The sequence below is a fragment of the Vidua macroura genome, chromosome 1 (assembly GCF_024509145.1).
Source record: "Vidua macroura isolate BioBank_ID:100142 chromosome 1, ASM2450914v1, whole genome shotgun sequence".
NCBI lineage: Eukaryota > Metazoa > Chordata > Aves > Passeriformes > Viduidae > Vidua > Vidua macroura.
The window spans coordinates 134,161,959-134,187,727 of NC_071571.1; the positions used below are offsets into that span (position 1 = coordinate 134,161,959).

At 38.3% G+C, this 25,769-nt stretch overlaps 1 protein-coding gene across 1 annotated transcript; it reads left to right on the forward strand.

Moving 5' to 3' along the window:
• The first annotated feature begins 36 nt into the window (after positions 1–36).
• Positions 37–25,769, forward strand: DCAF13 (DDB1 and CUL4 associated factor 13). Its single transcript, XM_053991385.1, has 11 exons — positions 37–140; positions 1,186–1,385; positions 3,487–3,594; positions 5,312–5,401; positions 6,288–6,443; positions 7,159–7,236; positions 11,130–11,212; positions 13,137–13,301; positions 16,393–16,528; positions 24,279–24,442; positions 25,212–25,769. The coding sequence occupies exons 1-11, from the start codon at positions 71–73 to the stop codon at positions 25,297–25,299; spliced, it is 1,338 nt and encodes a 445-aa protein (XP_053847360.1). The 5' UTR covers positions 37–70; the 3' UTR covers positions 25,300–25,769.

A 25,769-nucleotide genomic window follows, 5' to 3' on the forward strand; every position in this document is an offset into this window, starting at 1 on the left:
GGCGGGCCTCGCGCCCTCGCGCGAGAACGGCCGGCGCGGCGCATCCGGTCACGTGTGCGCGGGCGGCGCGATGCGGGTGAAGGTGCTGAGCCGCAACCCCGATGACTACGTGCGGGAGACCAAGCTGGACCTGCAGCGCGGTGAGCGGGGCTCCGGGATCGGCCCTCGGCCCGACACGGCCCGGCCCGGCCCGGCCCGACACGACACGGCCCGGCCCGGCCCGACACGGCCCGCCCGGAAGGGATGAGGCCGGCAGCAAGGCAGGAGGGCGTTCGGGCGCCCGTCGTCCGCGCCCTGCTCCGCTCCGCTCCGGTCCGGTCCCCTCCCCTCCGCCGCTGCTCCGGTGTCCGCTAGCAGCGAGAATCGGAGAGCTCGAGCAGTGGGCTTTGGGCTTCCCTCCTTCCGAGGGCCGGGAGTTTTCCCCGCGGGTGCCGGTCCCAGGCGGGGATTTGCGTGCGCTGCCCTCTGCGGCGGCGAACTTCTCTTGCCGTGTTCCGGGGCCGGGCGGCTGCCGGCAGCTGCACCTCGGGGTGGCAGAGCCTGGAGCTTCCAGAGCCTGGTCGGGGAGCGGCGTCAGAGCAGGAATGTGAGGCTGGGGTTTAATCACTGTTCTGGTACCCCGAGATTGCGCTTAGCATTTCCTAGGTTATCCTCTGCAGTTTTTTGCACTTAATGCTGTTTCATTCCTGGTACGTCGAGTTCTGCTTCTTGCACATTCATTATTAAAATTGCCAAAAATTGTGTTGATTTTACAAACAGAATAATAAGAGTTTTGGAGGTTGGAAGGGAACTCTAAAGGTTATCTAGTCCAACCCCCCACACCCTGCCCTGTGGTGAACAGGGACATCTTCAGCTAGGTCAGGCTGCTCAGAGCCTTGATGGGACATGTGCCATTTCATTGTAAAAAACTTCTTACTACTATCTAGTCTAAATTTACCCTCCTCAAGTTTAAAACTGTTACTATTGTCATATCAGACCATCTAAAAGTCTGTCCCCATCTTTCTCATAGCCCCCTTTAAGTACTGAATGGCCAAGTGAGGTCTTCCCGGAGCCATCTCTTCTTCAGGCTGAACAACCCCAGCTCTCACAGCCTTTCCTCATGGGAGAAGTAGTCCATCCCTCTGCTCATCTCTCCTCTGGACCTGCTCCAGCGTGGGTTTCTAATGTGTGTTCTTTCTGTTGCAGTTCCAAGGAACTATGACCCTGCATTGCATCCATTTGAGGTTGCACGAGAGTACACAAGAGCTCTGAATGCCACAAAGCTAGAACGTGTGTTTGCAAAACCCTTTCTTAGTTCACTTGATGGCCACAAAGATGGAGTTAATTGCATGGCCAAACATCCAAAAAGTTTGTCTACTGTGCTGTCTGGAGCTTGTGATGGAGAGGTAAGCTTACAAACCACAACAAAGAAGGTACCTTTCTTTCTTATTTTTTCTCTTTTTTGTTTTGCTGTGTTGTTTGGTTGGTTTTGTCACACCTTTTCTGGCTTCGTTCAGCATGTTGCCTTCATCCTCACTTGGAAGGTGAAACTTTTTTCTACTCTGTAACTCTGCCACTGTACAGGGGAGACAAACTGGGGAGACAAATTGTAGTGGAAGGTTTGTGGGTTGAGATAAGGACAGGGAGGGATCACTCACCTATTACCACCAGGGACAAAACAGACTGAACTTGGGGTTATTAATTGAATTTATTATTAACAAACTCAGAACAGAATAATGAGAAGTAAAACAAGACCTTAAAACTACCTTCCTCTCACCCATCCCTCTTTCCCAGGCTCTCCCTTCTCCTCTCCAGCAGCACAGGGAAATGGGGAAGGGGGTTACAGTCAGTTCATTACAAGTTGTTCCTGCCTCTGCTCAGCAAGAGGAGGTGCTCTGCTGTTCCACCATGGGTCCCTCCCATGGGAGACAGTTCTCCATGACCTTTTCCAGTGTGAGTCCTTTCCACAGGCTGCTGCTTTTCATGAATTGCTGCTGTGTGGGTGACTGTTCCACATTGTGCAGTCCTTCAAGAGCAGGCTGCTCCAGGGTGGATCCCCCACAGGGTCACAAGTCCTAGGAAACCTGCTCCAGTGTGGGCTCCTCTCTCCATGGGTCCAGAGGTCCCTGCCAGGAGACTGCTCCAGCAAGGACTTGCCATGGATCACAGCCTGCTTTGGGTGCATCTGGCCTCGGTCTTCTCCACAGGTGCAGGTGGATCTCTGCACGCCCATTAACCTCTTCCATGGGCACCAGGAGCACTGCTGCCTCACCGTGGTCTTCATGACAGGCTCAGAGGAACCTCAGTTCTTCCTCCTCCTTCTTCCCTCACCTTGGTGCCTGCAGAATTATTCTCTCACATATTCTCGCTCCTCTCTTCTCTGAGTGCAGTTACATTTGCCCACTAACTTTTATTCCTTCTTAAATGTGTTATCACGGAATTGTTATCACCATTTCTTATTAGCTTGGCCTTGGCCAATGGTGGGTCTGTGTAGGAACTAGCTGGCATTGGCTCTGCTGGATGTGGAGGAAGATTCCAGCAGCTTCTCACAGAAACCACCCCTGTAGACTCCTAGTACCAAAGCCTGGCCACACAAACCCAATACACATTGTGATTGCTTTTTGCTGCCCACATGACAACCCCCCCCAACTCCTCCCCCTAAAGAAGTTAAACTGCTAGATTAGCTATGATGAAGGGACACAAGCAAAAATGTTTTGGAATAACAGGGTTTCATATTGCCTAAAAAAGGCTAACCCTATGTATATTTGATTGTATTACATAACTATTATAAATAGCAATCAAGGACATTTTAATTGGAACTAGCTGCAGAAAAAACTACTTGTCTCTTTTGAATTACCTGTCTTTTCTCATCCTTATGTTGCTCATTTGGTAGTACTTGAATACTTTAAAGGTGTCTTCTGGGCAGTTGGTTGCTTTCTGCTTCTTATAGAAATTGCACGTGTCATGCAGTAGTGTAAGGGAGGTTAACCTTTTCAGAAAGAAGTGAATGAAATTTCTAGGAAATTTCTTTTCCACTGATAGAGTGAGTAAAACTTGCTAGTACTTTCAGTACTCCCATTTCTTTGTTGTTGTTTTTTAAATGAGCCCAAAAGCTTTGCAACAGAAACCTCTGTGAGAAGTGGACATCTATAGACAATGTAGTATAGCAGCTGGACAGAAAAAATTCTGTTGGTTCCAAATTTCTTTGTGTTTTTGTCTTCAAAGGGGTATTACTTTGCTAAATTTATAACTGCTGCTGGTTTTTAGCAAGAATTCTAGTTCAGAAATAGGGGAGTGCAAAACACAGAAAGCATACAGCTTAGGTCAGGGGGGGAGGCTAGGAATGAAAGAGCCTCCTTTTAAAATTTTCAAGAAAGAAATCTGACCAGTGTCCCAGCCAGCTCTGCCATTTCATTACAACATGTGTGATCTCTTGTGCTTGAATTGTGAGCTGCAGCTATGGGCTGTAGAAAGCTTACAGAATATTTGCTCTTTTGTATTTATTAGGTTAAAATTTGGAACTTGACCAAACGACAGTGTATCCGCACTATACAAGCCCACGAAGGCTTTGTTCGAGGCATGTGTGCCCGCTTCTGTGGTACATCATTCTTCACTGTAAGTATTATGTGTCTCCTTAGCAGTGCAGCAGCACAGAGTACCTGCTCACCATCTGTTTTCCACTCAGAAGCTTGCTCACTGCCATTGAATATTTAAATATTGTATAAATACACTTATTAAATGTGTCAGTGAACCGGACAGTTCTGTTTAGGATGAAGTTTTTTCTGATGCTGTGATATGGATGTCATTCAAGATTGTTGAAGGTATAAATACCAGCTAAGAGCTAACAGATGGTCATGTAATTAAAACTTGAGTAAACTAGTTTTTGTTAAAGTAGTAAATGGATTATGTTCATTGCAAGACATTAGAAAGTTTAAAAGTAACCATTTGCATATACATATACCATGTAAAAAAGTAACTATTTGCATATACTATGATTAAAAATAATCTGATTAAGTTAAGATCATTCCAGGTTAATAAAGCTTTATTAATTCATAAAAACCACAACAGATGCAGTTGCATGTAAACTGCTTGGAAATCGTATGTCTTCCTGTTGGCATTAAAACAGTTCTAAGATAACAGTTCTAAGAACTGTTTTTGAAAACTGAAGTGTCCTGATGTTGTGCTTTGTTTGAACTGGTCATAGAAGAGCTATTTTTGCTACAGTATATTTATTTTTTCTAAGGTATATACCTGGTAACAGGGACAGTATTTAGGATATAGGGAAAGTCACCGTAAAAAATCCTAAGTGACTCCAAGTTAGTTACTCCCCTTTTGACAATCTGTCTGCCTGAAAATTGAGAGAGGGAGAGAAGCAGTAGTAGTGCAGTCAGGGAGAGGAGATAAACTTGTAAAGCTAACATTTTTTAAGCCTGTTTTCCTGATCCAGGTCACTGCACAGCCCTGCAAAAGCTTGTGCTGGCATTAGTGCAAGAGGTAGAACAAAATTTGGAACAGGCAACCAGAGCAACTGAGGTGGAAAGTGCCTTTTAACTGATTAAAGGCTCACCAAAGTGACTTCCAGAAGATAATTTGCAGCGTAGGGTGCCAGTTGATTAAAAATCACAAAATGTAACCTTACAAAATAGCCATCATTCCTGCTCACCTTTTCCCTATTCAGCTATCTCTTTTGGAACATGGAAAAGCTTTGTGGATCAAGATAGAAAGTGGAATAGGTGAAGGAAAGGTGGTGGTGGGGAAGTGACAAGCTGGGAATCAATTGCCTGCTCTCAGAAGCCGACAGATCCCCAGATAATCTCTGAGCAGCCCCCACCTCCTCTTTCTGCTCCCAGTACTGCAGCTTTTATTGCAGAGCATTGTTCTATGGTGTGGAGTACTCCTTTGGCCAGTTCAGGACATCTGTCACACCCATGTCCCCTCCCAGTCTGCTGCCCACCCCAAGTCTGTTTGCTGGTGGGAGAGGCAGGGATGATGGAGACAGAGTGGGAGCCAGGTGAATTGCACAGCCAAGGCCTGGGTGCTGTATCAGGGCTGTTTTAGCCACACATCAAAAACACAGTGCCAGGTGGGCTGCTATGAAGAATGTTCACTCTAGCCAGACCATGTACGTGTTTTAATAACATATGATGACCAAGACAGCTAATCTGTAACTTGGAGGTATAAAATGGAGCAATGAAGAGGCAGGAAGAAACATTTATGTATATCACAGAATATTTTTTTAAATGATGCCTGTATTTAATTGCAAAGCACATCTAGCAAAATAAAAGGGAATATATTTACATAAAACTGTACATGATTTCTCCAATATTTCCAGGTTGGTGATGACAAAACCGTGAAGCAGTGGAAAATGGAGAGCCCAGAATATGGAGAAGAAGAAGAACCTATTCATACAATTCTTGGAAAGGTAGTAAATCTGAGTTTTGATTTTCCCACATCTCTTCTTTTGAATTAAGTTTTGAATCATTTCTTATCTAGCTTTTGAAGGAGAGAGAAATAGTGTGATATCGCCTATTATCATAATGGGTTGTAATTTGATTGCATCAAATTTTATAATGGCACTTTTAAAGTATCTTCATGTTTTTATTACAGTTACTTTAGATGTAACCAGAAGGGACTCCTCCAAGGCCACCAGAGACTGCTTAGCTCTGTCTGTACTAATTATGCCTTTCCTGCAAACTGGTCACATTTCTCTGTAGTCTCTTCAGATGTGTTGTCAGTGCTTAGTCTGTGTTTAATAACTTACTTTTCATACCAATATCTCACAGTCATTCAATACAAAATACTAGCTTTACATCTCTCTTATTGACAAAAGCAGTCTAAAAATAGATATTTTGGCACTTTGAATTTATTATAAGGTTATGTTAGGAAAAATATTAAATGCTTTTTTCAAATAGATAGTTTGAAACTCTTTAGTTATTGCAATGTCTGTGGAATTCCCTAAAGTCCCCACTGAAAATACAGTTGCCCTCTTAAAATTTTCATTTGCTTTAAAATCAGCCAGGATTTTGTAAATATGCCTTTAGTGCCAACTCCATTGTAAATTAACAAGAAAGGCATATACACCTTAAATGGAAGAGAAAGCTTGCCTACTGGAAGGGGTACATCTGATAAGGATTAGTTCCTAGTAGCAGTGGTGACTTAATTTTCAGTAATATAAATGAGAAAAACCATGTGAGACTCCATATGCAAAAGTTTGTTGATTCTTTATTTTTTTTAACAGAACATACTTGAGTATTTATGCATACAATTGGGTTTTAAAATTTCTGCTTTGTTTTTTTTTTCTCTTAAAGACAGTGTATACAGGAATTGATCACCACTGGAAGGAACCTGTTTTTGCTACTTGTGGCCATCAAGTGGACATTTGGGATGAACAAAGGACAAGCCCCAAATGTTCTCTGACTTGGGGTTTTGATAGCATAAGCAGTGTAAAATTTAATCCCATTGAGGTAATGATTGTGTTATATATTGGAAATTAGTATTTTTCTTGAGCAGTATGAGATCTAAACTCTGTTTACACCATCTTGATTTTTTTTTTCTTATGAATTTAGATTTTATGTTTTAATGGAATATGTAGGGGGATATATGCGTAGATTTTGATGGTTATATTATTTTGGAATATAGTACCATATAATTTTATCTTCCTATCTTTCATCTCTATTAGTGTGGGAGAGGAGAAACAAAAGCAGGGCAGTCTCCATTCTGCCCACAACAATACATACCTGGTACCTCAGTCATACAGTGTAGTAGTTAAGTGGCTGTGGAGCTGCCAGTTCATCTGTTCCAGTATTCTACTCCCTGTGACTGAGACTTCTCACCTTCTCCATGGCAAAACAATTGCATTTGATCTTTTACAGCACTTCTATTATACCCCTTGACTGGGTTATGCCCATAGAAAAAATGTTTATGAGGAATTATCTGTTAGTTTTAAAGTAGAGGGCACTGCATGGATTCTGAATCTTACAGGGAAAGCTATTTTAAGATGTTTGTGCTGGGTAATTAGCTGCACAGAAAAATTGATTAATGTATTTCCTTGACTGAAAAATAAATTAATGACCAGTTTTGTGAAATAGCTTAGGTATCTGATGTAAGCTGTTAACCACACTCTAGATGTATTCAAAAGACCATACACACTGGTTTTGTTTTGGTTTTTTTTTTTTCCAGACTTACCTTTTGGGAAGCTGTGCTTCTGACAGAAATATTGTGCTATATGATATGAGAAAATCAACTCCATTAAAGAAGGTAATATTTTTCTTTTTAAGATTAATTACGGGTGCTAATAATCATACTGAATATATTAATAGCCTGTAACTGTTGGTGACAGTAGATAACGGGAAGCTCAGAATTCTGAGTTAACTGAGTTTTCATTGTCTCAGTCTTCTGAGTTTGAATTAATGTTGGGATTTAAGCAATACAGAGTTGGAAGGGCCTTTTTCTGCATTCAGACAGGCTGTCATGCTCGCTCTGTTGTAATTCTTGATCAAGTGCCTGACCTGACAGCAATTTCACAATAAGAACTTTATGTTCCTGTATTGTATTCTGTCTATGTATGTGTGATTTTTTTTTTTTTTTTAATTTTTTCTCTTCCTTACCAGAAGGAAACAAGGTAGCTTCACCACTGGAGAGCTTTGCTCTGTATTTGAAAAGGTGTTTCTCCTTCAAAGGGAGATAAACCCTTCCCTGTACACCTACTGTGAACATTCAGAAATCCTGTGCAGTGTAATCAAAGTAATATTTATATGTGGAAGGTACTGATGACCTAAAGATTCCTATTTAACAGAATATTTGTATTTATTTAGATGAGGCTGGTAATTCATACACACATATCAAACCTCAATCAAGTTCAGTAGTTCTGAGCCCCAGAACTATCTTAACAATATTCTTCTTGAAATACAATATTCTGGCTTGTGAGTATGTGCTCAGTGTTACATATTGTCTGTAGTGTCATTGAGCTGATACACACTACAAGGTTTAAATGGTACTTAGTTATAAAAAGGAATGTTGTTAGCATAACAGTATTTCTTTCTCTCCCGGTGCCCCAACAATTTTTAGTGAAGTTTCATTTGGGCCACTGAGGCAGTGCTTATAGAAACTTGTCAGTGATGCCATGCTGACATGAACACAGCCAGTGCTGTAGAGCTGCAGTTACAAGGTCAAAGGATGCAGTTTGATCCTTTGTGAACTAAGTTTGAATCTAACATAAGTTTACATATGTATATATGCTAAGTGTATGACTGTACATGCATGTGCATATAGAATTATTATAGACTGTGTGCACACATTTCTATATGTGTGTCTCATGCAAGCAGCGTGCTGAGGTGCATTTCCTGCTGTAGGAATAAAAGACTGGTTAGTACTTCCTTGTTTCCATGGGCACAGTACTGGGTTTCTTCCTGGGATAGGAATAATTCTTGTGTGGAGCGGAGGTGAAATGTCCATTTCTGCATCGAGAGCTAAGAGCTCTGGGACTCCTAAGAGAAGGGTTTTGCTTATTAGCGGTACCTTACTTATGTATGGGCACTGGTTTGTGGCACTGCTGCATTCCTGGGACTTGATCAGCAGAGCAGTTGGAACTCAGTGGGAGTCCCTTCATTAATGGAAGTAGGAGTACATCACACATGTATTCCTATTCACACATTTTTCACATCGTGAAGGAGTAGCTCTGTTGCCCATTTGTCCTGAGTGTGGGTTTCAAACCCTTACGTTTTAAAAAGGGAGGGATGAGATAGTGAGATGCTACCTAGGTTCAAAAGAAGAACTAGTCTAAAAAAAGCTGGGAAAGATGAATGAAAGCAATTCTGTTGAAAGACAAGAGGAAAATGTTTTGATAGGAATTGGTACACTTTAAAAGTCATTTTTGTGCAACCTGTGGGATCAGGAAAGCTTAGGGTGTTGTAAAAATAGACTTTAGCATTTAAACAGCTGACAGGAAATATGTTTTCTCTTGCTTGTTACATTATTAGGTGTTCATCTCAGCCGAAAACCTTGTAGGTAGTAAAAGAAGACAGGTTAATTATTGGGGTAATGTTTATGTGTTGAAGTAATCTCAGCATTTCCAGGCTGACATTCTTTGTAAGCAACTGCTTACAGTTAAAATAATTAAACCCAGAGAACCAAGTCTTCAGGGACTTCACAATTTTGACTTGTCTTAATGGGGACTTAAACTTACCCATTTTCTAAGAAGATGTACAATAGATTAAAAATTGCAGTTAAAATGGCTCTGTTATGGGTTTAGATAGTTCTGAAATGCCATTATTAATGTATTTACAGCATCTTAAATCACTTCCAGCCCAGGTTATCTTACCTGGTTAGTCTAGTTGATACTAAACCTAATGCTAGAACTGTAGAGACAGTCTCATTTCTTAGGCACTATTTTAATTCCAAAAGCCACTGCTGAAATCAACTGAAATCAACTTATAAATTTTGGTGAAAAAGTAGAGATTCGGAGCATGACAGGACTTTACTCCTTTTGAAAGAGCTGGATTTTTAGCAATATTGAAGTTATTTCGTAACATGACTTAAGGTACTTATTATAGATACGGTGGGTTAACATTAATTGTGTGCTCATTTTGCAGTGGCTGATAAACTTGTACAGGAAGGAATAAAGAACAGTTCTTGATTATTAACTTCCCAGTTTTGTGCAAGTTTTATAACTAGAACAATACTGAAATTTGAGCAAATTCTAGTTGTTACATTAGTGTAAACAGAGGACATCTCAATGTCTATTTTTTAAATTAGAGATCACTTTAGAGATCTGATAATTGCATTCACTTCTGGTGTGTGCAATTACTGAAAATAAGCAGTGTTCTACAGCACAGACTTTATAATGAACAGGTTGGTGTCACCTAGGAAATAAGGATTTAGGGAGAATGAGAATTACAGGAATAAACACACATTCATTGCAGTCTTTTGGAGGGGTGTTCAGTAAAATCATCACTATTAACTTGTTTTGAAACTGTGTTCATTACCTTAAGGGTTATAATTGTACAACTATATTCTGAAATATGTGTGTAAATTTATGGTGTTTGGTGTAGTAAGCCAAGAACAAGAATGGGGTTTGAGTACCATAGCATTAAACACCCAACTTTCAGCATTTTTAAATAGGATTATAGCTGGCCTGGAGCGTTGTAGAAAATCCTGTTTGGAGTTGTTCAGTTTGTTAATCAGTTGCTCTGTAATTACACATCCACTTTGTGTCAGACATACTGCATAGTTCTTATTTTCAAATAAATGGTTGGGAGTTCCTCTCAGACTTGGCAGAAGCCAAAGCTGCAGTGTCTGGTGTGTCAGATGACTTTCTCCTTGCCTTGCCTAGCCCCACAGGGGCCCAGCTGTCCTCCAAGGTGTGTCCAGCATACAGCTTGCTAGTGCCTCTTGTCTAGTCTGCAGTTAGCAAAGTAGAAGGGTTTTATTAGTCTGTTATCAGCTGCCTTCCTCCCACTTCAGGGCCAGCTGGCCTCTTCGTTGGCCATATGCTTACAAGCAGCAAGCACATCTTACAAATGTGTGAGGAATGATTCACTGCTGATACAGTGAGAGTGCTCAGTACCTGACAACCCAGTAACTTCTGTGTGCATTGCTTGGCACTTCCACAAGAAGTGGCAACTGGACAGGAGAATTGGTGAACTGCAATTTTAGACATAAAATAATAAAGGGGTAATAACTGGGAGAAAATAAACACGTTACAATTGCTTTGCAAATGCTGGTTCACAGCTTCAATTAATGACTATATCCGTTGAAATAGCCATTTAATTAGGTTTGTCTACAGATCACTTAACTAAAGATTCCTGTAAATAGGACAGAGAAGTGAAATTTTTCGAAGTTGTAGATTTACTTGTTGACTGCTAGCAGGTTGCCATGTTAAATGACCACTTAGAAGAGTTTGATTCTAAGGTGATTTAGAGAGGAAAATTTAATTGTTGTGTAGCCCAAAGCAGTAAGCATGTAATGAGGGACAGGAGGTTCTTGGGTTTCACTTCTAACACAGCTGAGGAAACTTTCTGTCTTGTACTATTCCTCTGCCATAATTCTCTGTCTACTAAGTGCTTGTCTTCAGGGGTATGTAGGAAGTTTTGAACTGCATTTACTGTATTTTACTGCCTTTAACAAGGTACCAATGTATAAATATATTTCAGGTTATCTTGAACATGAGGACAAATACACTGTGTTGGAACCCTATGGAAGCATTCGTTTTTACTGCAGCAAATGAAGATTACAAGTAAGTGTAACCTTATTTTTTGATAATACTGGACAGGTTATATTTTCATCTGTATCTTGGTGATTTATGATCACGCTAAAATAAATTTTTAAAAGACTACTCAAGCTCTTCATTTGAATTGCTTAATAACCTAGAGAATTATAGGCATACTGATTTTAAGAAATATGAATTGATAGTAGACTGCCTCTCTCTGTGTGTCTCAGTACTTGGGGGTTAAAAAGCAGTGTAACAGAATAAATGCAGCTGAACCAATGCAAGTGTTACTTGAAATGGGTCCTGGAAAATAAGTACTATTGGTCCAGTGTGAGGCAATTTAAGTGTTTATTTTCTTGCCAGCTCTTGTGAAGCTTGATACATTGTACTGATCAGCTATTTTGATGAGAACATTTCTTAAAAAAAATAAAATTAATCCTTTGTGCGACAGTTCTGGAGACTGCAGTACTTATCCTTTCAGTGTCTCGGAGCAGTTTTTTACTTTTGAACAATACTATTCATGTGAACAGTTAATCTGATATTGAAAAAGCTGTCTCTTCAAAACTAGGCCATAGCAAATATGCTCCATATCCTTTTTTCCAGGAAGTCAGTGATCTAACAATAGATCACTGTTTTCTTCTGGAACATAGGAATTTTATCACTTATCTTAAGGCTGTTTTTCTAAGGAAATGGAATCTGGCTCAGACCTTGAAAGTGATGTTATATTCAATGTGCTGGTTTTCTTATATTTATGTTATGATATGGTAAAACTATTAGACTACCTAATCTGTTTGTTTGTAAGTTTGGGGGTTTTCTTTATGAATTTTCTTTTTGACTGGTTTGGGTTTTTAAAAATTTTTTTTCTTCCTCTTGCTAAACTAAAAACTATGGCTGTTGCTGTCAGGGACAGCTGTCCTCTTGCAGCCTGAAGTATTTAATATGCAAAGGCAAATGCAAACATCAACAATGCATATATGCAAATATTTGCTAGTTATATGGAGTAGCAATTTTGAATAAGGTGCTGCATACTTTCTCTTGGGGAAGAAGGAAAAAGCAATAATCACCATTATAGTATTCAGTAAGATATATTTAATTTCAGTTATGCATTCATCTGCAGAACCAAAGGTGAGAAACCTATTGAATTAAATTTTTTAACATAATAGTTCTACTAAATAGTATATCTTAATCAGGTTCCAATAAATGCATTGTCTGTAAAGCACATATGCTTATTTGATGATCTACATAGTGATTTATGCCTAGCTTCTTTATTCAAAGGGAGTAGAGGTAGGCCTTATCTGAGCTTTAAAGTCCTTAAGAGCAAACCAGCTGTGGTCTAGCAGCTGGGTGTTTACTTTTAACATAATGTTTTTCTATAGACAGTGTGCTCTGCAGAACTAGCATCTCCATGGGTAAGGACCAGGCTTTCCCTGCACTCCTGGACACGCTACACCAAACTTTCCTTGCGCTTGTCTGCCTAAGATAATTAGGCAGTAACAAAAGGTGCCAACCAAATGGAACTTTACAGTAGACTCTGAATTACTGGGAGTTCACAGCATGGGAATATTTAGAAACCTTTCAGAACTGATAGGCTTGCTATAATGATTGAGAGATGCTTTTACAAGTTCAGGGTGCATACTTACATGGGAAGATGGAGTAAAGGAGGCCAGTGTGATGTCTGCAGCCTGACCCTGCAGATGGACAGATAATGAAGTGTGTCTATCTGTCCTTTGATAGGGAGCAAGAAACCTGATCCAATAACTAGATCCTCTGATTAACAAATTCTTTCAGACCCTAAATTATGCAGTTTTCTTTTTTTTTTTTCATGTATTATGAGCTGTTTTAAGGAGTTCCCTCTGCAATATGGCTCTATCCTTAAGTGTGGTTTATGCAAAATGTACTGTTTACTTAGGACTTGTTATGATACTAAGCTATTGATGTGTTTATTTTAAAGCTTATATACTTTTGATATGCGCTATCTTGAATCACCTGTGATGGTGCATATGGATCACGTGTCTGCTGTTCTTGATGTGGATTATTCACCCACTGGGAAAGAATTTGTGTCTGCCAGCTTTGATAAGTCCATCCGCATTTTTCCTGTAGACAAAGGTCACAGCAGGTGAGTAGTTTTACAGCTTTCTCTCTCTTCATTCCAGTGACTTCCTCCCAAATTATCAAAATTACTAATTCATTCATTAACGTCTTCACTGGGGCATTTGCTTCCTGTGAGTGTAGAAATCTTATTCTGTCGGTAGCTTGAAACTGACAGGCTGTGTAGTTGACTTAATTCTGGAGTATGGATCAAGAGTAGAACTACTTAACAAGTAGCAGTACTTCCACAATATGGAATTAAAATTAGAGTGGATTACTGTGCTCATGTCATTTGTATTTTACCATGGTGAATCTCATTTGATTTCCCTGTCGATGCATCTTTAATGTTTTTAGGTTGCTTTATACTGTTTCTGTCACCATTTGAGTTTGTAGTGTATTACAGCATTGTAGCATTTGGTTTCCTAGGGATTGTCTTCATCCTATGTGGATGATTGCTGAAGACATTATGTAAAATAGATTCCTGGATGAATTCCTCAGGATCAGTTTGGGACCCTTTTGTGATCTGTTTCAGTGCACTTACTACCTTTTGTTCATATTTTGTTTAACTTGGTTTTGGTTTGTAATACAGTGCTTTGAATACAATTCACATGGATTTTATTTTTCATGTAAGGTTTCATAAGTCAGTATATTAAATATTTTGCTGATGTTCAGATTGAATCTACTGTGTCTCCATTATTTTTTGGTTTTCTTTCAGTTTGATGAAAAGTGAAGCAAGTTATCTGATCTTTCTGGTATCATTTTATCTTCATAAACCTAGCTTCATTATTCTTTCTTGTCAGTTCTTCCTGCTTTTTCTTTATTCTTAACTTTATTTTACTTCTGCTTGACTTCCTCTCCCCAAGCTTGTCCTTCCAGAAGGTTGTTACTAAGTCAAGTAAGTCAAGTGGTTTGAGGGTAAAAATGTTGAAATACTGGTTGGTGAAAGAGTATATTTTTATTATTGATGGATGAAATTGTGCATTCTGTGTAACTTTGTGCTCCTGTTCTGCATTAAATAGTGGGAGGGGCTATTTACATTCCCTCTATATCTAATCTACAGATCATTTTCATGTTCTTTTTGTCTTGCAATAATACTTTAAATTAATTAGGTAGTGCAGTTTCTTTGTAGCTTTGGTTTTTTTTTTTCCTGACTTGCATTATTAAACAATATGGTTAGCAGCTTCTTTGTATGAATTAATAATCTTCACAGAAGTGGTAATACACAAAGTCAACACACATCACTGAGGAGAAGTTTGCAGACCCCATAACACAGCAGTAAAAGGCTTTATTTCACATTTTAGCAGATTGTTGTCAAGGCCTATGGAAGGGGTTTTTCTCTTTGTCCACACTTTTTCCTCTTTTGTGTTGTAGCCATAAATCTAGTGAGGAGAAGCTTTACAAATGAAAAATTTTGCCTCATGTAAGCTGATTAGAGTGTTCTGGTACACTTAAAATTCTTTAGAAGCTGGGCTGCTTTAGAATTGCACAGTTCGTATTAATGTCATGGAATGGAGAAAAGTCTCTCAATAGAAGATCTGATCCTGCTTGGAAAACTGAGAGGGCAGTTAGGAATACCTGTAAATAAGGATCTTGGTGCTGTTCTAGTTTTTACTTCTGATGTCCTGCCAATCTGAAAAACTCCTAACTTCAATTGCTTTCTATTTTGTTTCTAAATGAAAACTTAAATAATGAAATTGTTTAGCCCTAAGAAATAAGGTTTTTTATGGAGTTGATTAAATTTAGTAAATGCTTAGTAAACAGAACTGTATTTCTGTGCAAACTTCTAAATGACAGATCCAGGTTATTTGGCCATGTTTTCTGTTTTTCCTGTCCCTGAAAAATTACATTTAATGCCTTCTGATGACAGCCACAGGCTAGGCAAAGGCTGCAAATTCAAAGTATGAAAAGGAAAAGGACTTAGTTCCCCTAAGGTGGGTGAAGAAAAGCTTTGTTACTGAGTCACATGGTAGAAGGAAAGTAAAACATAGAAATTCTTGTGAAAGTGCAGATGTGCACACATGCCATTGAACAGTGAAAAGCTGATGGGAGTATTAATGTTTTTGATGGTAGATGTGCTCAGTCTTCCATATACTTGTTCTTGTAGAGTATTGCTTGCTGGTGAATTAAAAGAAGTGATTAAACTTATTAAAGGTTCTTTATTCTGATATATTGATTACTTTTCTTTTCCTCACAACCACTTCAGCTCAGCTCCAGTCTAGTTTCTCCACACCACTTGAAAAGGTGTTGCTTCTGTGTTTCTTTTACATTATTATTTGGGTTTTCCGTGCAAAAATAACTGAGTGGAAGAAAGAGAATAAGCTGTAATGCCTGCCTGATGCATCAAAGGAGTGGCTATTGGTAGACAATAAATAGGCCTTACTTTTTCCTTCTTTTCAGAATGCTAATAAATTGCTAAAATTCCCCCAAAAATGTATTTTGTCCTTTTTTTGTATAACAGAAATAAAAGAATAAATTTGTTTGATATATACTTCATGAAAATTAGACAAGCGTTTAACTTAAATATTGGTTTAAATGAAGCATGCAGAAACATTTTTTAATTGCATTTGTTGAGCAGGAGTCTGATCAGCAGAAATTAAAAAAAAAAATGGAGCTCATTTTTGGGTAAAGGAGGGAAATCACAATGAAGAGTAGCAAATCCATTGCCATATCATAAATGGACAGCTGGGAAGTGTTTCATTGCTGTTTGGTGTCAAGATTCTTTGGCACCTATTTTTCTGCATTCCCATTCTGTAATACTTTTAAGGTAAAAGCATATTAATCAAAATTATTTCAGGAACAGTATGCATTTCATACTGTATACCCTTAGCATGTCTTGCAAAAAGAGTTATTATTTAACTCTTTGCTATTATTTCTGTGAAAGCACTTTTTTAAAAAGCATCTTACTCTAGGTGGTCCTTTATCAGTCTATCACACTTCCTTTGTATCTCTATCTATAGAAAGATAAGATTAGCAGTGTTTAAAAAAGTAAAGTTTTTTTAAAAACAACAGCAAGAAAATTTAAAAAAAAATTGCCTTGACCAGAATGCTTTCTACTATTTGAAAGGTACTGGTGATAAAAGTGATGATAGATAATTTAAAAATGCTTCTCTTTGCTCTAGGGAGGTTTATCATACCAAACGAATGCAGCACGTCATCACTGTAAAATGGACTTCAGATAACAAATACATTCTGTGTGGCTCAGATGAGATGAATATTCGCCTGTGGAAAGCTAATGCTTCGGAAAAACTGGGAGTGGTAAGAGTTGCATTTTGCTTTTTGATATCACAACATGTTTGGGGGTTTTTGTTATTATATTACAACCAGTTAGCCTCTTCAACTTTTAAAAACTTTTTTATGAAGGGAAGCTGTAAAATCATTGACATTTGTGTTTAATTTGTAGATTGACATGTCCAGTACAGCTCATTGCATTTACTACAGCTTATAATAAGAAGAAAATTAGATGCCTCATTATTGCCATACAAGATGAATTCTTTTGGTCTTGTTTAATGTTAACAATAATCATCAGTTCTATCTAAACTAGATTTGAATTTTTTACCTGTGTGCTAATGGTTAGAATTCATCCTTTACCACTGGGAAAAAGGTAATAAATTCTGTTTAGCCATACTTAAGTAATTCTATTGAAGTTTAGAATTACTACTTTTAAAGATTTTGACTGGCATGTGATTAGTTCGTGTTCATTCATGCAGCTCGTTTGTTAAAAAAAAGTATAAAAAAAAAATCATGCTGTGATAAGCATATGTATTGTAAAGTAGACTATTTGCACTGATGTGTAGTTTGACACCGAGATTGTTGTTAACCTGTGTAACTCTCAGATTCCAAGTGGGCAAATTAGGCTGGTATCTGAAGTCTGCTTACTTTAATGTAAGTGTGCTTGGTCGAGGTGTTCCTAGTGTGAACAATCACCAGCCTCGTTAGAGAAGTCTTCTCAGTTATACTTATTCAAATGTTTATGTACAGACAAAGCCCAAATGTTCCCTTTCAGTTACCAATTGCATAGATTCATCTGCACAGTTGTGTCAAAGTATTCAGTGACTTTGGACAATGAATTTGGCACTTTGTCTGCTGGGAGTAATCCCTTTATGTAGCTTTATGGTATTTTGGAGGTGCTTACATTGTGTTTTCTGAGCCCATCGGCAGAGCTGTCAGATAATATCTGGGGGAGTTTTTGCTTGATCTTGTGACAGGTTTTGGGGAGAGGAAAGGGAAGCTGTGATTCAGGGAAGAATGTGATACAGCTGAGATGTTGGATCTGTTGCATACTAATGTTTAGGACTGCTTGTGATTACCTGAAGCTCCATCAACTTAAAGTATTTGTAGGAGGGAAGTGAAGCAGAGCTGGGAGAGGTGGCAGGTGGAGGGAGTGGAGGAGTACTTAGGGTTGCACTGGAAACAGGATAATTCATGGACTGCTGTGCACTCTGAAGCACTGGCTGTGCAGTAGCACAGTTAAAATGACATTTGTAGCCATGGCCCACCATAGGTATTGGGAAATCCTGTTAGTATTCTCAGTTTTGCTACAGAGCAGTAGATTAAAAAAACCCCACAGCTTTGTGGTCTCTGCAGTAATTGTCATTACAAATGACTGTTTAGGTTGAATTTTTTTTATTTTAATTTTTTAACAGATACCTTTTTTTTTTTTTTCTTTTTTTTTTCCCCCCCGCTCTTCTGCATTGATTATTGGTATTGTCCCATGCGGTGCTTTGGTCAAACACTTAAATACCAGTTCCATAGTTGCTAATTTTGGGGATTCCACAAAGCTCATTAGAGACTTGACTTTTGGATTTAGTGTTTGTGCTGAATTTGTTTAGATAGTGCAATGTTGGGTAGAAATATTATCTGTGTTCCTTCTGTTATATCTGTATGCCCATGGCAACAACCTTTTTCACCTAATTTTATTATATTAACTGAAGCTTTCTCCATTTACTTACTGTATTTTTAGCAAGAGATCATGACGTTTCTCTCCAAGACGATGTTCTGTAACAGAATTGTCTGGTATTTTTTACATGCATCTTTACTCTGAGCCCTTCGTGTGAAGGACAAGTGGGTAAAAAGAATGTCATGAATACCATTTTCATGTAGAAGAGTTGCTAATATTTTCAGATGTGAACAAAAAGTTTGCTGTATTGAGTACTAGATGGCATTGGCTTCTTTTCTTATGAAAGAGTAAGGAAAATTGACTCTAGGAAGTAATAGGCAAACACAGCTACTCCTGCATTGCAGAAATATTGCACACCAAAAGGACAACTTAGCTACTGTTTAAGTGTTCAGAACGTAGACTGGTAAATGACATTCTGCTGTTGTCTGTAGTATTTGGATCAGTGAAAAGTGGCCATGGATGGGCCTTAAAAAAGACACTATTTAGTTGTGACTGCTGGGTATTGGATATGGCACATTAATAGTCTTGTGTTCCTTGACCTACACAAAACGGCCTTTGTTGTTTCTCTTTGTGAGTACAGTGTTGTTGCTTGATGTGCCCCCTGGAGGCTGCGCCCACGGTGTGGTTCTGCTCTTGTGGGATCTTCCCAGCAAAGCTTCTGTAACGTGTGTAAGGGTGTGTATTTCTGTCACAGCCCTTGGGCTGTTGGCTCCAAAAGAACCAAATCAATAACTATCTGTGACACAGGTCAAGGGACATGTAGTTTATTATTTGATTTTTTTCCTCCCTGTTTTTTGAATTATTCTTGAGGAGTTGTTTTTTTTTGTTTGTTTTGTTTTGTTTTTTGCTGTCACAAGTGAAAATCCTCCCATAATTTATCATAACATCTAAGAGAAAACACCTCACAACATCAAAAGTCATCTTAAGAAGGCAAAACTATTTAGACATACAGGAAAAACTTAAAAGGGGCATAGAAAAATTGCTCTCACTTCACAGGACAGAGATGAACTTGTGAAGAATTACATTATAATGAGAAAAGAACATTTCATATCGCCATATCTTATGTGAAAATGTGTTCAAGCATGGTGTTGGTGAAGCTGTGAATTTAGCAAGACACAGAATTTGAAGGTGTCTGAAGTGGCTATAGTTGTTTAAATTTTTTTAGGAGCACTATGAAGTTTTATTTTTCAGATGTTTAGAGAGCAATTGTAGCTAATAGGACTCAGGAGTCCTCATGGACTTTTCACACTCTTGGATATATCTTGGGAATGTTGCTTGGATTCAGCTCTTTGATCCAACCTGGTCATTCCTGTGATTCTTAAGAATGCAACTGTTAATGGCTATTTAGCAGGTTCCTCTGATTTTTTTTTTTTTTAGTATCTGCTTCTTTTTTAGAGTATTGGTGTTCTTATCTTCACAGACATATGCTTGCTTATTTTATAAGTGTCCAGTCATTCCACAGTCTGTGGCTATTTTTTGAATGTTTTGAATATTCAAAGCTGAACATTCAGTAATTCTGTCAGAAGTGTCAAAATATGTCTTAAATGCTTAGTTGCTTGGTCTGCTATTTTTCTTTGCTGAGAAGATTTGATTGAATGACTCATCCTAAGGTCACTGTATTTCTGATATAATGCTAAAATCTTGCAATACATTGTATTTTAAGATGGATATTTTTGTGCTGGGGGCAGGTAGAAATCAACATCCTGAAAGAGAAAAAAAAAACCATTATTTTTCTTCTTTGATGAGTACTTAGTTGTTCTTTTTGCATTATGCAAAGGAAGTTATAGTGAATATATAGTACTCATGTTGTGGCTGGTGAACATTTATCCAGTTGGAAAGTTGTACTTTCTGAACCGTACCCGAGCAGTCATCAGTTCTGACATGCATGTTTCTTTTGGATTTTAATGTATTTGGCACTGCACTCATTATTCAAAATCAGTGAAACATAAAAGAAAGAAGAAAAGTTTCTGGAGAAGCCAGAGGCATCTTGTGTCTCTATTCCGCTGACAATTAGGTCTGCACGTAGGGGTAAAATAAGTTTTACATAGGGGCAACAAAACCCAAATATCTGTGCTGGAGCTAGTGCAGAGGTTGCTTCGACATAATTTTCTGCATTTGGCTTTTAATAAATTTTCATTAATTGATAAATATGTATTATTAAATAGGATGTAACAGGTGTTATTTTTAAAACACTGAACATCTATCTCTGCATGCCCAGAAGTAAAAGACTCAGTTAAGACTTGAAAAACTCTAGACCGTTCAAATATATAAAATATGGCTTGTTAAGTATGTTTGATGCTTTTTTAACCTGTGCTTTTGAAGAAGTTTGGGATTTATGAAAAGGTAAATTATTTTGACTTTTGAGGAGAAAAATAGAGCCTGATCTGAGTGGAAAGGCTGAAAAATCAGCAGTAATATAGTAGATTTCAGTTAATAGTGTACAATTAATATAATTGATAGAAAGAAAGGGATAGACTAGGTTTTTCTGAATTGTACTGTAAGTAATGAACCATTAGGAAAACATGTAAAAGCTGTATTGCTCTTCAGTCTACTGCCACATTAAAAAAGAAACTATACCTGCACTTCTTAGAGTGTGAATTCTTAGTAACTTTACTTCTGTGAGTAACAGCTGCAACATTTGTCTCTGTTACTTTTATGAATTAGGACAGAGCAGTGGGTTAGGATGCTTAGAAATTTTGTGAAACTACTGATGAGTGAGTGAACAGTAGTGGAGCATAGGTTTACTGCTTTCTTAAAAAATGCAGAAAGACCAGATTTTGAATATGGGCTAGTAGAGATAGGAGAAAGTGCTGTTAGAAATCTTGGTTTTGATCTAGCAAAGTGCATTAGCATGAGCACATCAAAACTGTCTTAAGCAATTGTTTATCCTTTCAGTCTGTTTCTAGTATGGGGTTCCATTTTCTGAGATAATGCTGATAACAAGCAGTACCAGATACTGTGGGTTGTGGCATTCTTTTCATAGTGACTTTCAGCTTGTGATTCAGTGCACCTGTAACTTCAGCCCTGTAGCTATGATTTTATGTTCTTAACATCTACATTGCCCTACATTACCTTTCTGGTTTTTTGCTTTTGTCATCCATTTAGATGTAAAGAGATCAAAATTTTTGGTCGAGGAAAGAATGAATAATGAACTTCATGGCTATAAATTTAGAAAGTGTTTTCAGCAGAGCAATAGAAAAATAAATAAAGACAAGCTATGGTGTAGAAAATTTCTGGGATATATCTGGATTCTAAAAATATATTGCATCTGTGCTCTTGTCTGCCCTAACCTAGAAGGGCAACCTGAAGAGGACAGATAAAAATTCATTTCATATTCTCATGAATTACGGAAGTCTTAATAGTGTGGAGTTTTAAATACAACCCTCTTAAAGAGAAGAATTTTTAAGAGTGGTTTTAGCTTCTAATCAGGACTCTGCAAAAATGCTTACTTTCCTTCTGCTTAGATAGAAAAATAAGCAGTCTGTGTCATCAGGAGGGAGGAGAAGAGGATGGGCAGTTTACTCAAAGAGGCATTTTCCTATTGCTGACAACTTGGTTGCATTGAAAGTGTTCTTTTTCCCCTTTTTTCACCGTGAGTATTTGCTGTGAAGGCCTCCTGTGGTAGTGACACAAATCAGCTATGTTTCTGTTACATAATGTTCATTTTCCTTGTGTAGGAAAGAAATTGCACATTCATAATTTGAACAGACGAAAAAACAGTCATATGTCACCTTTAAGCATGTCTTCCCCTCATGATGTCACATAAATCCTAATTTATTACACATATTAAATTGGAGAGTGTTCTAGTCCATAGAAATGAAATCCCTAATCCTGCAAATCGTGCTGTGCATCTTCTCCAGCCCAAAACAGAATGGGAAGTAACACTGTTCTCTTGAGGAGCTCACACTGACCTTTGTAAAGTGACTTGCAAGAGAGAGCTGAAATTCAGTGTGCAATTGCAGTGTGTCTTCTCAGCTATCTGCTATGTCTCATGAAGGAAATTTGTCATTACTGCAAAATTTTTATTTCCATCGTGTGGATGAGGGTGCACTTAGCACAGCCGGGTGCGTTGGCCGCTGGCATCCAGTAGTTGGGTGGAAAGTCAGCAGCTGTGTGCCTTTCTCTATACCACAGGACCCATAAAAACGGAGTCAGGCTCCACCACCTCTTAATCTATAGTATTTTTTAAAATAAGATGTCCTGGATGTATCTTTAATTTACAGATTCACCTCTTGTCTGTGGAATCATCAAGGTTATACTAAATTGGCAGCAATTTGCTCTTCTAAAATTAAAAGAAAATCATTGCATTTAATTAAAATAAAGCTCTTTAATTTGGATTATGTTGGCAGTTTTCTGCAAAGTGGGAACACCTGGGATTTACTGAGAGTGAACCAGCTATTCACAGGCTGGCTCACAAGAAGGAATTTCAGTAGAAGAGTAGCTTTAGTGGGCTAAGACTGTAAAATATACTCAATTTCCATTTCAGAGGCCACACTGAATGTAAGTAAAGCAGAAGGATTTGGGTTTTATGAACAAGAAGGTGTGGAGAAACAGGTTATAAGAGCATCATGTATCTCTGATGCTGTGAGCAACTCTGTATCTGGTACCTGGTTTCTTTATTGTCCCAAATCAGAAGCTCCTTTATGGTAATTTTTATCAATACTTGTTTTCAGACCATTTATGGTATTCTGGACCATTTATGGTATTCTGAGTGTGATATTTGTTTATTCAGAATTCATGAAAAATTCTACCAGAAGTCACACACAAAAGTGATCTCCAGAGTGGAGAATAAATAGCCAATTGCTGATTTCAAGAGGGGGAAAAACACCTCATTATATTGTAAGTGAAATTTCCAACTGTGTGTGTAATAAAGTTGTTGGTTTTGTTAGTGCCTTTTTTTTTGTTTGTTAGCATCAGTTTCTCTCTTTTCTTGAAAGTGAGAATTTAGTGACACTGCGTCATTTACAAAGCTGAATAAAGAGAAGTTGCCTGAACTATTGTTTTAGATTTAATATTTTAGGATATTTTAGGAGATAGTAGTGTGACATAAATGTGGGGTGGCAAAACACTAGTGCCATGGTTTAATTGAAGTTATGAAGGGTTTTTAAGATGTCTGAAATATTTGAGTTAGAGTTTGGGCAGGAGGGTAAGAAAAAAGAGGATGGGATTATCATCATCTCATATTTAATACTAACAGATTTTGTATTTATATGAAAACTCACTAGATGAAATGCAGCTGAAATTCCCAAAGATCCAGGCAAATCCAAAATACATAGAGATTGCTACTCCTCATGAAGCTTTGAACAAAACCACAGGAAACACTTTTTTTTTTTCCCCTTTTGATAAATCAACATTAAGACCAAAGGAAAAAAGCCTAATTGGAAAAAAAAAAATCTTGTGTAGATTGGCTGTCAGGAGAAGGTGTTTCTTACTTTCAGTGCTGTTGATGGTGGCTTGGACAGAATTTTAAACATGAATTAAAAATCAGTCTTTAATGGCAATACCAGCTTACTTGTGTTTCATGTGTTCATGATACCAAGACTTTTTTAGCTGCTTGGTGAAAGTTGGAATTCCCTGTGTGCCATATAGTCAAGCTAATACGTGAAATCTGATCCGTGCTTGGTGCTTCCCAAGGGATCAGGGTGCTGGATAAGATTTAAGCCACCTCAAGAACTGTCTGTAATCCTGTTCATGAAGACAGTTTCTCTACAGCATTTATAATTACACTGCCTAGTGATTAAAATGCCTGAAAATCTTTGTTTTACAGGGAAAGTTGATTGTCATCCAAGGTTAGGAAAGACTAATCAAAGAGTGTTTACTGTCAGCTATTTATGTTCTCATTTGTCACTTTGCAGCACATTAAAATCTGATTCTTGGGAATTAAATTTGGTTGCTTCACCCAGCTTAAAAATGATAACATTTTGTGTTTTTCAGCACTGGGACATTGTTGGAATTTTAGGTTTTTAATACTTACCTACCCGTCTTCTAAAGGAATTTACTAGAAAGAAGTCATTTGGATGAAAAGGAAAAATTTTGTTTTGTAGAGGAGATTGACAGTTAAATCCCTGTTCTTTTATAACGTGCTTTTCTGTGTTATTTTCCCTGTAGCTTGCACCCCGAGAGAAGGCAGCTATGAATTACAACCAGAAGCTGAAGGAGAAGTTCCAGTTTCACCCACAGATCCGGCGCATAGCTCAGCACCGACACTTGCCCAAGAGCATTTATTACCAGATCAAGGAGCAGCGGATCATGAGGGAGGCTCGGCGGCGCAAGTGCGTGTTCCTCTCTGGCTTTACTTTCTCTTCCTCTAAATAAACCCCATCCCTGCAGTGCTGCTGTGGCAGTGGCCCATGGGAGTGACAGAGCTCCTTTGAGCATCTGAATGAGGGATCATGAGCTACTGGATTGATTATAAGGAAAACACAGATGAGTGCCAGTGCCAGTGAGGGCTGGCTGCTTCCCAAAAGTACAGTGAAGACATGGCAACAGATGCCATGTTGGAAAGAGCCACAGTGCTGAGTTAAGCATGACATGATGCCCCATTGCAGTGGAAATAGGATGGGCTGTTAAGGGGTGTGTGGAGGGTTTGGTTTTTTGTGGGTTTGTGGTTTGTTTTTTTTTTTTTTTTTTGATAATGCCAGATTCCAGGATGAATGTTTTATGCCATCTGGATTATTGCCATATTGGAATTTCTAGGAGTAGGAGGTGGCATACTCTGCCATTGAATTAACAGTAAAGTGGTGGGTCTTCGTCATCTTTATTAGCTAAAAACTCCACAAACTTGAGCAGCCGATCCTGTTGACATAAAAACCAAGCTGAGCTCCCAAGGAAAGGCCCAAGGAAACCTTTCTAAATTAGCCAACTTTAAAGTTACTTTCAAAAGGGATGGTCCTTCTTCCCAAAGGTTATTAGAAACAGAGTGATTCTTAACTTTTTTGGCTTTCTTTGTGGGATAACTTCATTAGTAGCTTGAGGAGGAAGACAGTATTTCTTAAACATTTATGCTGACTACTGAGTTTCATTTTTTTGTTTTGTTTCTAGGGAACAGAATCGTCGTAAGCACAGCAAGCCGGGATCTGTGCCACTTGTGCCAGAGAGGAAGAAGCATATTGTGGCAGTAGTGAAATAATTGTTTTCACATGTACAAAATGCCACAATGAAAGAAAAATGTCACTATTAAAAGAATACATTGTACAAAATTTGATGTACTTTGGTAAGACAGCATGTGGTTCCAGAAACATGACTTTTCTTCCAAGTTTGTACATCCTCTGACTTCTCAAGCTGTTGTCTATTTTGAGTAGTTATGAGAATTTCACCTGTAATCTTTTTTTGCCATTTGTCTCATGTTACTGGCCGAACACTGCATATTGCAGCGGAGTTTGACCCTTTTAATACAAGCAGATAATTTGGTGGAGAATATCTGTAATTCCAGTTCTATTCCTTGGTACTGTTACTACAAAAAATGGATAAAATAGATTAATGCTTGTCAAAGCAAAAAAAAACTGCTTCACACAGACTTACAAAAATTATTGTCCTTATGCTGTCTTTTTAAAAAATTTTTATTTAAACAAATTTAATAAAGTGAGCTTAAGCAATGGA

Excerpts from the sequence above, each read along its gene's own strand:
- DCAF13 (XM_053991385.1), top strand. The coding sequence starts at position 71 with ATGCGGGTGAAGGTGCTGAGCCGCAACCCCGATGACTACGTGCGGGAG. Across the intron at positions 141-1,185 it reads CAAGCTGGACCTGCAGCGCG|TTCCAAGGAACTATGACCCT; the intron begins GTGAGCGGGGCT and ends TTTCTGTTGCAG. Across the intron at positions 6,444-7,158 it reads TAAAATTTAATCCCATTGAG|ACTTACCTTTTGGGAAGCTG; the intron begins GTAATGATTGTG and ends TTTTTTTTCCAG.